The sequence below is a fragment of the Dermacentor albipictus genome, chromosome 9 (assembly GCF_038994185.2).
Source record: "Dermacentor albipictus isolate Rhodes 1998 colony chromosome 9, USDA_Dalb.pri_finalv2, whole genome shotgun sequence".
In the NCBI taxonomy this organism is placed as follows: Eukaryota; Metazoa; Arthropoda; class Arachnida; order Ixodida; family Ixodidae; genus Dermacentor; species Dermacentor albipictus.
Window position 1 is genome coordinate 15,189,356 of NC_091829.1, and position 15,315 is coordinate 15,204,670.

Below are 15,315 nucleotides of genomic sequence, written 5' to 3' on the forward strand. Positions count from 1 at the left end.
GTCGCACGGCTTGGCGCCGCCGCGAGCTGCTGGAGCGGCGCCAGGGGATTGCGCGTTCCCGAGTGCTCGTTTATTTCGCGTCGCGTTCTATCCACTCTGCGCGTGCGCGCGTGTGTGTGCGAGCGAGAGAGCGAGCGCTTGCGTCTAGCGCAACGCCGCGCTTGAATGGAAGTAGCACATTCTTGGCCGCGAGTGCGTACGAACCCCCGTGTCTCGCGAAAAGCGTGCAGCACTGGCGTATGTACGAAGTACGCCTTCCACGTAGCGCCGGTACTTTTCGTTCTACTGCAGCACCGTGGCATATGCATGGTAGTATATGTCGTTTTGCGTGGTGGAGCATGCATAGTACCTTCTGTATAAAGCGTCTTCACTTTCGCGGGGTGGGTCGCTTTGCTAAACAAGTTGACACGTTCTTTCGTTTCTGCTTTCGCCAATTCCTGTAATGTTGGCATGGTTTCGGCTGGCAATACGCATAGTGCGAGCCTTAGCTGTGCCAATTTTCGCGACCAAATAACCCCGGTGTTCAGAAATGCGTCTTAACTTGGAAGCCCATATGCTTGGCTTTGCTGCCATCGTATGAATCTGTCGCGCCGGTACCGTCAGTTGTATGCAATGTCTGCATGCCCGTATATACTGCGAACGGGCATATTTTGCCCAAAGCATGCGAAGCTACTTTTAATATGCCACACCATTTCCCACGATGTACTTAAGGCTCTTTGGGCACTTTTGGATAAAAGACGAGGTTGTAGGCTCGGATGCCTCGTGCCTCGCGGAGAGGCGCAAATGGCACGATGCACTGCAATGCAACTCAAGGGTATGGGGACTTCCAGCAGATGCTTCAGTGTATAGTATAGTATATACTCGCGAGTAGGTATCCGACAGCTGTAGGCAGGCTGTGTGCTTCTGAACAAATAGTCACAGTGCAACAAAAGAGAGCTTGCAGCTGCTCTGAGATGAGACCTCTCTTCTTCGCAGTTCTGCGCTCGAACAACAATCGTTGTTAAGCAACTTTTTGAAACTTGCAGTACTAACCTTGCCTTCCGAAAAGATGTTTATCTATAGTGTTTCCTTTTTTTGTGACGGCACGATTCTCCTCTCGTTTCTCGAGGATGCCAGACGTCTCAGCCAGTGGCAGGACTTTGTTCGCTTTGTTTTCTCTAGTGCCGCATTTACTCTGCGTCTTGATACGAGAGAGGTTAGGGTAGCGATGTGCTTGAACTTACCGTGTTCCTCAGCTTACGTTAACCGAGCTGTTCGAGGATTAAAAGAAAAAAAAAAGCATGGTGCAAGATACAATCATAAAACCTGCAGCAGTGCTCTGATCGTCAGACTTCTGAAGACCGAACACCGTATAGATCTTAAGACCGTATCATTTAGCGTGTTTTCTTTATTTTTTAATAATTTCTTTCGTTTCATAGATAGGACACAATATATATATATATATATATATATATATATATATATATATATATATATATATATATATATATATATATATATATATATATATATATATATATACCAGAGTAAAAGCAGTTCTGGGTCCGGGTAAATATTCACAGTGAAGTAGACGCGCGTATGAAGTGGTTTATTGACCTTTCGGCCGGGGTCCGGCCTTCATCAGAATCTGATGATTCTGATGAAGGCCGGACTTCGGCCGAAACGTCAATAAACCGCTTCATACGCGCGTCTACTTCACTGTGTATATATATATATATATATATATATATATATATATATATATATATATATATATATATATATATATATATATAATATAGCTTACAACTGGTGGGCGCTCAGTTCATTTACTTGTGTGTCCTCCTTCTCTGCTTCTCTCTGTTTGCAGTGCCGTGTTACATACATCTGTAAGTTTGTTCCATCTTTGTTACATAGCTAGTGCGGAACAAGTGCTGGCGCGAGCACTGCTGGGGACTAACACCGCCTTACGTGATGCAGTGCAGTCCGCCATCATAGGGAACACTGATGTGCATATAGGGCGCGTGCACATCTTTCCCCTGCGTCAAGTGTATGGTACAATCTCCCGGATTTTCAGCACGGCGACTTGTGCGTGGTCGGTGGCGCTGGCACCTTTCCGCACAACTGCGGTGCAGCGCATATGCATTGGCATGGCTTCAGCCGGCAGCAGCAACTTCAGAGTGCCACCGAAGTGATATATTTTCACATTCAGGTTGTTACCCCGAGCAGTGGATCGCACTTCGCCGCACCATCACCTGCAGCGCTGGTCGCTTTCCTGAACGGTTTTTTCTTTCTTTGACGGTGTTTCCCGCACGCTGCACGGCTTTACCGTGACTCGGGGCACGTGTGCGTTGCGTAAGAGGCTCGCGTCGCCTGCCCACGCGATCTTTTAAGCGGCGTGGAATTTTCGTCTCGCCGTCGTACGCGGCGCGGTCTGCGATGTTGATAATGAAGCTACGATGGCGACGTTATTACCGCCGCTCTTGTGCGCGAAGCAGGCCGAGGCTGCAGCCGTGCCGAGCTGCATGGTCTTGAGGGCCCGCTGGTGTATACGCGGCGAGCTGCCTTTGCGAAATATCCCCGAGGAGGACTTGCGGCTGTCTGCCTCCCTCTCTGTGTCCCGGCGCGCTTGGAGAAAGGAGGTCGACGCTGTAGCAGACGCGGCGCGTGCCTTAACAAGAGTTGTTGCTGGGTGAGACGACGTTGATCTTTGGGAGGCATCATGGAGCGACACGCGCTGAGCTAGAAACAATGCTCGTTCGTGTTCGTCGGAGTGGCGCGATTTTTGTGCTTTTTTGAAAGAGTGCCGAGTGACGGAATTTGCCCAGAAAGGGATCTGCACTAGGCTGCTTTTCTGCTGGGGGAGGGTGTGAAAAGAGAAAGAACGGTCGACTTTCTCCATCAGAATAGGGAACGGAAACTGCTCTGGATTGGTAATGTTCCACTCTGTCCCGCAAAAGTGTCATGAAGGGCGATCATAAAGACACGAAAGAAGTATACGTATACTTAACACAGCGGTCACCTTAAAGCCGCGCGTGCCCAGCACAGAACACGCTCTTATGTACACTGTAACTTACGCGGATTTCAAAGATGAAGCTGTGGCATTTAGCATCGCGAAACTACACGATCGAGGGCTCCGCAAGGAGTCCCATGGTGTTCAAGCACCATGCAGTTCTTAAAGATAGCGTGCTCCCAAAGCACGGTATACACGAGCGTTTTTTTTTGAATTCCGCCCGCCATCTAAATTCGGCCGCTGCGTCTGGGATTCGAACGCGCGACCTCGTGATCAACAGCAGAAAGCCGTAGCCATTGAGCTTCATTGAATTCTGTAAACTGCATGTAGCCTTCACGGACCGTATACGTGTGTTGTTCGGGCGAGCGAAGAAAAATAGAGAGGAAGAACTACGTGCTTCGAGGGGGAGTCCTTGACCCCGCCATGTATAGTTGCGAAGGGCGCGCTAAGAGATGTCCTCGGATGGATGCCAATTGTTGATTTCCCGAAAGTCGTGCCACATTTGTACAGCTTCTGTAACGGCGATGAAAACGTCCTTTTGATTGAGTCGACAGCCTCGAGGATGGAAGCGAACAAAAAAAGCGTGATACATCCCTCCCCCCTTATGGGACCCCTCCTTTCCCACAAGACGTCTTTTCTGGCGACTTAGAGCAATCTCGGCCGCCTTTGGTGAACCGGTGTACAGGCAGTGGCGAGGTCATTCCCGAGTGTGGTGACGTTACACAGTATTTAAGTTGCGTGACTATTATAGTTTTAACCATTCCACGCGCACGGAGTCAGTCGTACGGGAAAGTGGTGCCTTGCTAAAGCAAAGAATGCGCAAAAACACAGAAACGGAGTTGTTGTTTATGCGTCTGTGTTTCTCCATGCTCTTGCTTTTAGTAATACAATACCGCCAATCCCATTCGCTCACTCTTACAATCATCTGCCATGTATTAAAGCGGAAAGTTGGGCGAGTTGGTATACATTCATGACGGGAACAGCGCGAACAAGACGACGACGGAGTGAAAGGAAACAGGACGAGCGGTGACTCACAACTTCCATCAACATCTGCCATGTACATGCTTCTTTTGCCGGCCGGAGAGCTTTAGCGTATACGGTGAGGCGCTTTTCCGTACGCTAATGCGAAATTATTCGTACTATCGCATTAACATTTCCTCGTCGCTGTGAACCCTACAGTGCTTTGTCGGGGGTATCTGAGAGAGAGAGGAGAGAGAGAGAGAGAGAGATTGTAGAGAGGAGGCGGAGAAAAACGAAAACGAAGACAGAGAGAGAAATCAGTTCCAGCAAGAAGCAGCAGCTCTGCAACTACAACATTTGTGCAGACTTGGTGTTGGGAGATCATTGGTCTTTCACGAAATTTTTCAAGTGTTCACACGTTGCTGCGTGGCGAGGTCAGGCCTCTGTCGCAACTCTGGGGCTGCCACTTATAGTCATTTCACATACTTTAAGGTCGCATGCGAGTAGCCATGGAGTGACTCGTTGCTTTTGCGCCACAAACTTAAGACTGCAGGTATGATTCCTTCACCATGTGTGCGGAAGTCGGAGCAGAGGGATATGTATATGCAGTCGCCAGATTTATTTTTCTCGTGATTTTCATTTTGTTTTTCGTTTTCATACGCAAAGCACAACTTTGTAGCTTCGAAACCTAAATTCGGCCTCCAAGCTGGCTGCGCTGCTGATCCACCGTTCCTGCGCCGTGTAGGAAAAGAGAGCCGCGCAATGGTTAGGCGAGAGGCTGCAAGTGCGTTGCCGTGCAAGGATATATATATATATATATATATATATATATATATATATATATATATATATATATATATATATATATATATATATATATATATATACGCGAGCGAGAAAACGGGAAAAGAAGTGAATGTAGAAATATTGTTCGGCGAAGTTGGCTTTCCCGCAATAAGAGTTCTTGTGGGGTGAAACCCGCTTCCGAAATTAACCTCGTTGTGCTGGTGTTGTGCGCTGTGCACATAACAACTTTATCGTGGCAACGATAAGCGTCGCGATATATAGCGCTACCGTCCCGGCCATCTGCCAGCATTGGCGTGGGCACTTGGCGCGGGTAAACTATGTAGTAAATAAAGGCTACATAGTTTACCGTTATTGGCTGTGCCAATAACGGTAAACTATGTTCGATAAACGAAAGCTCTCTTTTAAGTGAGCAACCGTACAAAAATGCAGGATGTAACACCGTTCATCTTGGTTTTGATGCTTCCATGCCCAACCGTCTGAACCATCGGGGCATTGAGTACTTACCTAGCGCGTCAGCGCTATAGCAGTATAATGCAACGTATAACACAGCGTGCTGTGCGTACGCCATGTGCTAACCGCTTATGATGATGATCGCAACGTTCATTGGCGATCTGCTACGTCCACTTACAAAAGTTATAAGTGCGTGTACGTATATGCACATTTGTGTAATTTTTTTTTTTTCGTGTTATGCCCGGGGGAACACGGAAAGAAAACAACAGATATAGCTATACCATATCAGTAGTATAGTATGCTATATACTATATAGCCGTACTATATATATTAAACCACAGCTATAGAGTAAATAGAATATATTTTGCTTATCATATGTGGCTCCACTTCACTTCAGTTTGCATAGTGTTGCTACACTACTACTACTTTGCTAAACGCATTACGGTATTTGACAAGATGTTCGACGGTTCGCGGTCCGTTATCCATTGTGAATGAATAGATTTCCTTTCTCCTAATAGCTGTACCGAATAATTAACGTGTGCACGTGCTTTCACTGGAGGATTTAGTTTTTTGGCGGGAAGAAATGCAGCGTGGCTCACTGCACAATAAAGTCGTGTAATCATTGCTCGAAATCGTTACGATGCTTGCAAGGGTTCTTGTAAAAGTATCACCCACAAATGAGTGATATGCTTCAGGCAGGCGTATAATGCATCAATTTTGTCCGCTTTGTTAGGCTAGTTCGTCTGACATATTGACTGGAAAAGTATAAGTGTGAATAAATTACGCAAGGACGCGTGGAACAGGCCACGTGGCGTGTCATTGTGCAATTTATTCGTGCTTAGTTTTCCAGTCATCAATAGGTCCAGCTTACAGAATTGTGGTATCATTTCTTTTTCGTTGCAATGAAGTTGTAAGCTTAATTCTTCGTTTTTGTTATTATTATTATTTCGCGAGTTCAGATAAGTTTTCTTAAAAAACAATTATGGCCTAAATGAGAAGAAACATACATGGTACCATGTTCAGTAAATTCTAACTTTTGAAATGTAACAAAGTTAATCGAAATATTCGCCGAGAGAAACGATTTCTCCGCTACTATGCATTCAGACAGGAGTTTCCGATGTAAGGATTCGTCTTAACACCGGCGTAAGTTCGCGATTGCGGTGCTCCTCGCATGCGGCGCCCCTTCTACGTCGCTTCCACGTTTCTGACGTTGGTTGATCCCCGGAAAGCGGAGGTGGGGGGTTGCATCGTATCACGGACAGCTTCCCCGTCCCGATGTGTTTCCCAGGTGGGCCTGCGCGTGGCTTGTGCTGCGATCTGCGGCTCCGCTCCCCTCATCGTCTTCTCGTGACGAATGGCACCTCGCACGTCGCTCACAAGCAGCAGCAGCAGCACTCGGGCGGGGGGAGAGGACCACCTGGGCAGGTCTGGTCTGTGCGTGAGCGGTTCGAGGGCGAGTGCGTGCTCGTAGGGGGCGTGCCTCGGGAACCCGTCGGGCTATTGCGTACGCATTCGTCCGCGACGCGTCTCCGCCTGGAGAACCGCGCCACGTTTCCGTATACGGGCCGCACTGGTGTAACCGAGGCGCATAAACCCTGCATGCCGACTCTCCCCATTTCTTCCTTCTTTTTTTTTTTCTTTTTCGGTTTACCAATGTGAGCTTGTTTTGCTATATTAAGAATGCTGCGTCGAGGTTTACAGTAACATTGATTCAGTTCGCGAAAATGTTCTGAACATGCCGAGCGATTTGGGCGGTGCAGTATCACAGCAAAAAAAAAAAAAGAAAAGAAAAGAAAGTATGCAAGAAAGAGATTGTGATAGTATCTGCGTCGCCTTTTTGTGGCGGCATTGGTCGGAGCTTATTCAGAGCAGCTACTGAAGCAGACGGAAATCGGAACCACCAAAATCGATGCGTTCTAAGAAGTCGCTATGATGTAAAAATTATGCGCCGCTAGCCTAAAGGTAAATCATCTTTAATGAAGTGCGTATATGTATCCCATAAAAGGTATATGCACTCGTGGCAAACTGTATCGTAGTGATTACTTTGCTTAACAGAGTCACTAGAATATCGGAATCAGAACCCACTTTATTTCCAACACACTATAGTTGGGGGCCCCCAGGTCCCGTCAAGCTGTCTCTCTCTAACTTTCTCTTAAATCCAATCATTTGCATTCAGATCGATCCAGCAGTTGTCCCATAAAAGCATTTCTGCGTTTTACGTGTATTTGAATAAGGAAATCGGAGTTGGCCTCGTGCTAAAGCTTATTTGAAGTGTAGAAGTATTATGTTTCAACGAAATGTCAAGCAGCTGTAGAACTATTCACCAGGGTAAGATGTCTAGACAACTCGTAAATGTACAACGTAACTCGTTATTTTTCTAGCTATCTCTTTAATAATAATAATAATAATAATAATAATAATAATAATAATAATTTCAAGGCGGTGTTCACTGCCAAACGTTGACTTCGAGGAGAAGCTGTTCCTGCAAGTTCGTAAACCTTTTTGAGGGCAGCTGACATTGATTTAGTCTAATATTGTAGCACATATGTTTTCCGAGTAACGAATTACTTTTCTGAGTGGTTGCCTGTTGCTCTACTGAGTTACAGTCCTGAGGTGTTAATTCTTTTTCTATCCTTAGTTCTTTAATTTTATGCGGGCACCAAAGAGAAAGGCTAAATGAGCTGACTCATTAAGTATTATTTCAACGCTCGAGTTTTGCTAATTTCTCGGTAAGCGGGTGCATTTTTTAGAATAGATAATGGAGGTCAAACTTCCATTACTTGAATTTCGCGCCCAAAGCCCAGCGCTGTATATCATTATGACGCCACAGATTTCAAAGTATATTTTCCTTACTTGGGCCGTTGTACCTCAATGAAAGTAATCGTAACTTGCTAAGTCCACTCTTTGGCTCTTTTAGAACGCAACACACTCCATCTTTATCGGTTAAAAAAATTAGCTGTGCCTGAGCAGACACCTTCGGAGTTAATGACGTCATGCCTGGCTGTTGCGGGAACTTCAAGGCGGCGTCGCCACCTGTCTTTCGTGTCCGTGTCTTTTCCGGCTCGCCGGGCGTCTTTTCACGATGAGAGCGAGCTTTTTTTTTTGTATTGTAGTATGGTGACTTTACTAATACAGCTAAAACAAGAATCCGGTCAGAACCAATCTCGCGATTACTGTCAACGTTGATACGATTAGCATTGAAGCAACGTGGCGACGCACCATATCGCCAACGACGAAATTCGTCATGCATGAGGCGTGCGTGCAGCATGGGCTCCATCGCTTTTCGATGAAGATTATAATGATGTTTATGTCATGACATTCCTGTCAGGCATATTACGACGGCATCACGACGGAGTATGTGACATACGTCATATCGCGCACGCTTTCTTTCTTCTTCACCCTCCTGCCCCCCCCTTAAAGGTGAAGGGGGTTACTTTGCACAATGCCTACAGCTTCGCTGTTTTCAACGATTGTTGACGGCGCGAGGTACGGTTTGGCTGCCGCGTCTTCGATGCGTTCAAATTTGTAAATTGCAATATGTGCCATAAGGTAATTAGTTAGAAACTTAATTAGTGATTGTTTGTTAATGAGTCGATTATGCATTTCATTTTTTTGTGCAAGTAATGTCAGCCTCTTCAAGTAGACCGGCTCATGGACTAGAATTGTGCTGTCTGCCTTCGAAAGTGTTCCCCGAAACAACCTGTATATTACTATACCGCAGCTACTGCGGTACACTAATACGCTACTGTGCTACTACTGCTACTCTACTACTAGTACTGAAATTTATAACTACTGTACAGCAGTCGATTACTATTAGCAAACTACACAATGTTGTCGCGTCTTCAGTCTGAACTGTAGTAAGTCGAGTTCGACACTCCGCGCACCATCTACGCAGTTAGAGCGTGTATAAATGTGTGTGTGTGGGGAGAGGGGGAGGGGGTGAGGCCAGCGCTCCGTTTAGAATGTGTGCCCAGCGTGGGAAGTGTGGGGGTCGCTTCAGCGCGGCCCGCGTAACAAACGCGGCCGGACGGTCGGTCGTGCCGTGGGCGTTGCTCAAGATCCGTTCGCCGGAGCGGTTCCCTTCTTTCGTCGTCGTCGTTTCCTTTTTATTTTTCTTCATTCGACGTCCCATTCCTCGGCCCGCGACGTCGTTCGCCGCGGCGGGCGGTCAGCGTCCGGTCCCGTGGTGCGTCGCCCTTTTATTCGTCTCGCTTTCGACTCGGCGCTGGTTGTCCCACGCGAACGAAACGCTCGGCGCTCCATGGCGAGCGGCCGACGTCGTTATCGTTACGGCGAGAGAAAAACAACGACAGCGAAAGAACGGCGGCAAACAGAAACGCCGACTATCCCCGAGAGCGCTGGAGGGAAGGCGGCTGTACGAAGACTGCTCCGGCGAAACGGTGAATCGCCGAGAGCAGTGCTCTTCGAACGCAACAGGTCTACGAGCTCTTAACATTTTAGGATCGGTTTTCGTTAACCCAGTAACGCCCAATATAACATGCCACACTGAGTTTCACTCCTCGAAAATCGGATTAAAGCACAGGAAACTCAAAGCATAGCCTATGTAATAGCGTTTTTGATAGCTTAAATAGCGAGCTTTCGATTGCGAATAGTTTAGCAAGCCAATTACTAATTGATGAGTTACAACAATTAAATTTCAGCTCAAATAACATTTAATTGTTTTTTTTCCATATACAAGCGTACGCTTCGTGGCCAGATGTGCAGCTAAACGAGTTGCTCTATAGTTTTCATCGATCTGGAACTGTGTTTGGGCATTATAAGGTCTGCGACACCTTTAGTCGACTTAGCGCTCATCCGCTTAACTCGTTCAGGAACAGCTGTTGACAGCACACCTGTTTTGAACGCGCGAGGGCTGAGAGACAATGCTTGCGCTCAAGTAAAAGCCGTGTGGACATTCAAACTATTCAAACGCGAGCCTTGGGCCGAAGGAGCCGCGGTCAGGTATTGTTTCTACGCAACGAGCACTCTATACGGGAGAAGGAAAAGAACTGTCGTGGCCCACAGATTGCGCGCGAAGTGCCCAATGAGTTCGGGCACCCACACACATGTTCGAGCTTATTTACGAAGGTGAATGTACTCAGTGTTGGATATGTAGGTTCTCTTTATATTGTCTGCAATGTTAAGTTGATTATAACACTGTGCATACGACGCTCTCGTAGTTATATTGTTTGGTAGGTACACATTTTTAAGAGTAAATTGTGAATATACCATTTTTTTTTGTTATACAAAAGAGAATTGCCGCATGCTGTGAACATTTTTACGATGTATGTATTATGTTTATGTATAACCGGTACAGAGGCCTCTGTCAGGTATTGCCATACCTTTAGCTTCTGTATTTTTCTTGAATAAAAAAGAAATTCAAGAAAAAGATAAAGCATCTGATATCTGAGACAGGCGTGAATTACTATATCGGCTAAACCGCTCGCTAAACTTTCGCACAGAGATGACGTGTGACGGGCTTATTGAACACTGCATTTTTGACGCTGCCTTTCCCCACTGCATCCAAAATTAACCGCGCGCCGCCTGCGCGCGTCATGAGTTTGCGCCATCTTTCGCTACGAGGGCTAAACCAAACGGCCGCCGTAGAGGCAGATGGCGCCACTAGTTGATCAAAGAACCGGCTTTTGTGGGCCGACATTTTCGGCTCATCTTGATTGAAAAGCCGAAGATACTGTTCCTTAGGGTGGCATTCAATTAAGCCTGCCGAAGTGCCTCTCCGTAAGACATTCGCGCTCCAAGTGGAGAAACCCAGACTTCAGGAATGCCAAATCAATCTGATTTCGGCAAAGAAGACATTGTTAAAAAATAAAATAAAGCCGGGCTAAACCGCTAACCACGTGTTGTGCAGTGAAGGCGAAACAAAGAGATGCTCCGCGCAGCCTTGTTATTGTGCAGTTCACAATTATTTTTCTCGCTTAAAACTGAATTTACTTTTATAAAGCTTTCTAGATAAATTGGCAGCAAAGCATACTACATAATGCTTATTAGGCAATATTTTTACTGGGACAGCGACGTTGTGAAAACGAAGTCACAAAGTGAGTCAGGACGTCGTTTTATTTTATTTTTGTCACTTTAACAGAAAGTTTAGGTATTATTTCTTCTCGGATTATTTTTATTATCTAGTATACACTCATACCAAGCCCGTATTGTGAATATATTCTTCATGAAACAATTAGTTTCTTTTCTAAAATATACAAGTATGAAATAATATAAATTAAGATGAATTGTTATAAACCGCAATACTCATGAAAGAGTGCCGTCTACATATTATAGAAAAAAAAAATTCGCAGTGATAGGTGGAAGCAATAATTTTGTAGACATTTTCTGCCCGACATAGTTTCACTTAATTATGTACGCACCTTCGAAGCGCCTTCACGCCAACAGAAAATTTTCCTGAAAGAAATCGCTTGAATAATTACTTCCCACATTGAGGTAGAATAGCACGATTTTTTTTTTCAGCAGTATTGAAGATATTCGCAATAATACCTGATTGATCGATGTGTGGTGTTTAATGGCGCAAGGGCCAATTGTGGCCCAATAGCTCCAGAACAATGTTGCAGTAACACCTAGTACACTTGAGATGCAATGATCAATGTAGTATATATGAAATATCTCAGGTACAAGATAAGCCTCAAAAATCGCAAATTTAGAATGTATTACAGTTATAGAAATTTCGCGCCAGCAGCCCTGAAGTGTGCAACTTAGGTCCCGCCTAAATCGGCAGCTAGCTACATCCTAAACAGCCTCGCAACGAAAAACACGCCCCTCCCCTTCTTGGCGGCTCGGGTGTCGTCACTCGCCACTGTCACGTGGGCGCCCTTGAACATCGCTCGTGCCGCGGCTCGTGGGACGCGTCGTCTGCAACCCTCGGAAGCCGTCGCGCGACGGCTTGAATGAATATCGCCGGGTCGTATGCAGGGGGCGGTCATTTTAATAGCCTCGTCCCGTGGGCGCGGGGAATGCGCCTGCGCATATGTAGGAAGCCAGATCCCCGCCCATGCCTCGTCGAACGGCGCCGGTACTTAGTTGGGGCGGTCGTATGCGTACGCAAGTACGGCGACGGCGCAATGGATCGACGTTCCGGGTTCGATGCGTCTAAATTTTACGTTAGCGTAGGCGAACGACCGTAGAGCTTCAGATCTGTTGGTGAGATCGAGCTAACAGGCTACAACAGCTTTGTAAACAGTAGAGAATTGGAAAGCTTTACTATGTGCGTGCCAGACGGGACTTTGTCTAAATGAAATTGTTGAAAGGGGGCTTGATTATTGGCTGGCCTTGCATTTCACTAGGTATGGTTGTGAGCTGTTCCAGAAGTGCCTTGTTGGGTCAGTATGCATCCTCTTGCATTGATAGCAATAGCAAAACCCGAAGCAAGGTTCGTGGTCTTATTGGCTGTATAAATTGCAGTAAACATTCGCTTGCTGATTAAATTAACAAGCATGGTGTCATCCGTGCATAGGCAAACATGAACAGATATATTTCACTCGCTCTGAACAAACGCTCGGTGTTGCAACGCTGGTGTGATGAAGAGCGCCGGCAGCGGGGATGGAACGCTTCCTGCTGCCTCTCGTTTTACCACGTCTCAGAAATTTGGCATTACAAGACCTCCGAAACACTAGGCACGCGGAAACACAGCGCACATAAAGCCAGCCATCAGCCTTAATTTGCATGCACACCCCAGATTAACTACAAGACACAGCATGCAGGCCACGTATGCGCTCAGCCGAGCGTATAGCCATGCGTGGCCATGGCTGGGCTGGGGACACGCTCTCCTCCCCTTGGTTCATGATTTTGTCTGTAGCAATGCCTGTTGTAATGCTATTTCTTTTCGCACTTTGCGTGCTTTTTCAGCGGTCACAGCGACTTACAGTGACTGCAGCTTACAACGCGCGGGCCACTCCTTCTTATCGCACTTGGACTTTAAAGAGAACATCACGATGACGCCAGAAATTCGATAGGGCTGTGATTTTGTAGCGATGCCTTCCACACGATTCTATGCCACTCTTATCATCCCACAGTTCATGGCCTCTGATTCCAATGATAATGCAGGCAGAGCGTTGCTGTAAAAAAGAGGGGGGGGGGGGGATTATGTGCCAAGATCATGATCTGGTTATGAGGCACGCCGTAGTGGTGGACTCCAGAATAATTTGGACTATCTGGGGTTCTTTAATGTGTATCTAAATCTAAATACACAGGTGTTTTTGCATTTCGCCGCCATCCAAGAGCATTGCTGTGACCACTGACAAATCTTGTGGAAAGGAATAGCATCAGAAAAGCCATCGCTACTAAAACACGGCCCAAGTGTGTCCATAAATTGCTATTGCAATAAAAAGACATTGTATATCTTAGCCATTATTAGAACATAAAAATGCTTTAGTGATTAGACTATGCCTTTGACTTGGTGACAAGAGAGTAATCTTATGCTTAAACCTTATGTGGTCCTCATCATACCTTCTTTCTTTTCTTTGTTATCCTTCATGTCTTTATAGTGTTTTGATAACCTGACATCATGTGGCAAACCACGGGTAGTTCTGGAATTTATTCTGTGATGCAATAAACAAAGACGATTTGTTGTTAGTCAGTGCTCGTGTGGTGTCTTTCTTGTCTCTGTCCATGTTTTTTGTGCTCTTCTCACACCTTCTAAGTGAACTAACTAGTCCATCGGTGCACTCATTTGCAAGACACGGAACGCATACCAAGTTGATAATTAAAGCAGCAAAAATACCAACTTTGGGTACTTCGTGTATAAGCTAGTCATATTTAGTCCTATCTGAAAAAGAGTTTTTATTTTTAAATGATAATTGGTGAATGCTGGACATCTTGTCTTCCTCATGTGTTGGTGTAAGCACTCGTGTGTGTCTGCCTGCATCACCTGCGTCTTCTAATGCACACTCTTTAAAGGTCAAATGCACCTGTGAAATGCATAATAGGTCATAGGGAGCCAACGTTTCTTCACTTCACTTTATTCACCTTAAAGACAAAAATTCTTATGAGAAATTGTAATAGTGAAGAAATGTTGTGTCCTCAGTCTGTGCATCTGTGCTGAAGTTGAAATGTGCCATGTACTCTCACAATATATGTAGCTGCTTTAGTAGACTCAAGTAGCTGCGCTGTCACTGTTAAAGTAATGACACTCCCCTTTTTCTCTCCCACGCAGGATCTAAGCTGCATGTCTCCAGTACAGAATCACCACGTCCACCATGTATGGTAAGCTTCCTTACTCTTTGCCAATCTATTTTACAGTTTACTGCTAAAATGGTCCCATTCTATTCACTGTCTGAGGAGTGCCAGCTTACATTAACACAGTGTGCACGCATTCTTATCTTGTGTCATAGAGTACAAGCCACATGTGTACAAGTCACATCTGTTAGTTGGTACAAGATAGTTGTCAAGGGGGCATCAAGTAGTATGAGGCATATTATATGTCATGTCATGCTGAATGCAAGTGACAGTTCCCTTTGTTTTACTTAAGAAATTAAAGAGTGAAAAAGGAAAAGAGAGAGAGAGACATGGAAAAGACAGAGAACAAGCATTACTGTTATCTGTGCTGCCCTCGTCTATTTTCTTTTTCATTTATTAAGTATAATAAATCAACTTGTCCGACAACACATCTTGTTAATTCCACTTCTTGATGAGTTTGCATGTGCCTGCGATGCTCGTATGCGTAATGCGAAGGCGTGGGATCGTTCCCCACCTGCGGCAAGTTGTTTTTTCATCCACTTTCATTGCCATTAATTTATCATTTCTTTAATTAATTAGTAACTACGAGTAATTTCCCCTAGCTTGTCCTTGGTGTCTTTGTTTGTTGGCTTGTCATGATATGATTAATAAAAATCGGGCCCCTCGGTTAACCTTCTTCCTCTTTGTATGTGAGTGAGTGAGTCAGCAAATGAATGGCTTTTTGACTTGATGGGATTTAGATTATCTGTCATCACACAGCTCCTACCCAGTCCGAGCTCCGAGAACGGCTCGAGAGTCTGCGGTCATCCAGCTCCACTCCGACCGACTGGGAACATAGGACGCCTCCACGCAACACCAGCAGAAGTCAGAGGCCCAGGCGCTCCAAGGTCAAAATGGGTGCGTAC

General features: G+C 45.7%; 1 protein-coding gene across 4 annotated transcripts in view; it reads left to right on the forward strand.

Moving 5' to 3' along the window:
- The window catches only part of Kank (kank), a 79,823-nt gene that overhangs the window by 19,950 nt on the left and 44,558 nt on the right, over positions 1-15,315 (forward strand). For all 4 annotated transcript variants that reach the window (XM_065433976.1, XM_065433975.1, XM_065433978.1 and 1 more), the window contains exons 2-3: positions 14,388-14,437; positions 15,170-15,307. In XM_065433976.1, coding sequence (XP_065290048.1) covers positions 14,431-14,437; positions 15,170-15,307 — 145 coding nt within the window. In that variant the 5' untranslated portion in view covers positions 14,388-14,430. The remainder of the gene's footprint in view (positions 1-14,387; positions 14,438-15,169; positions 15,308-15,315) is intronic.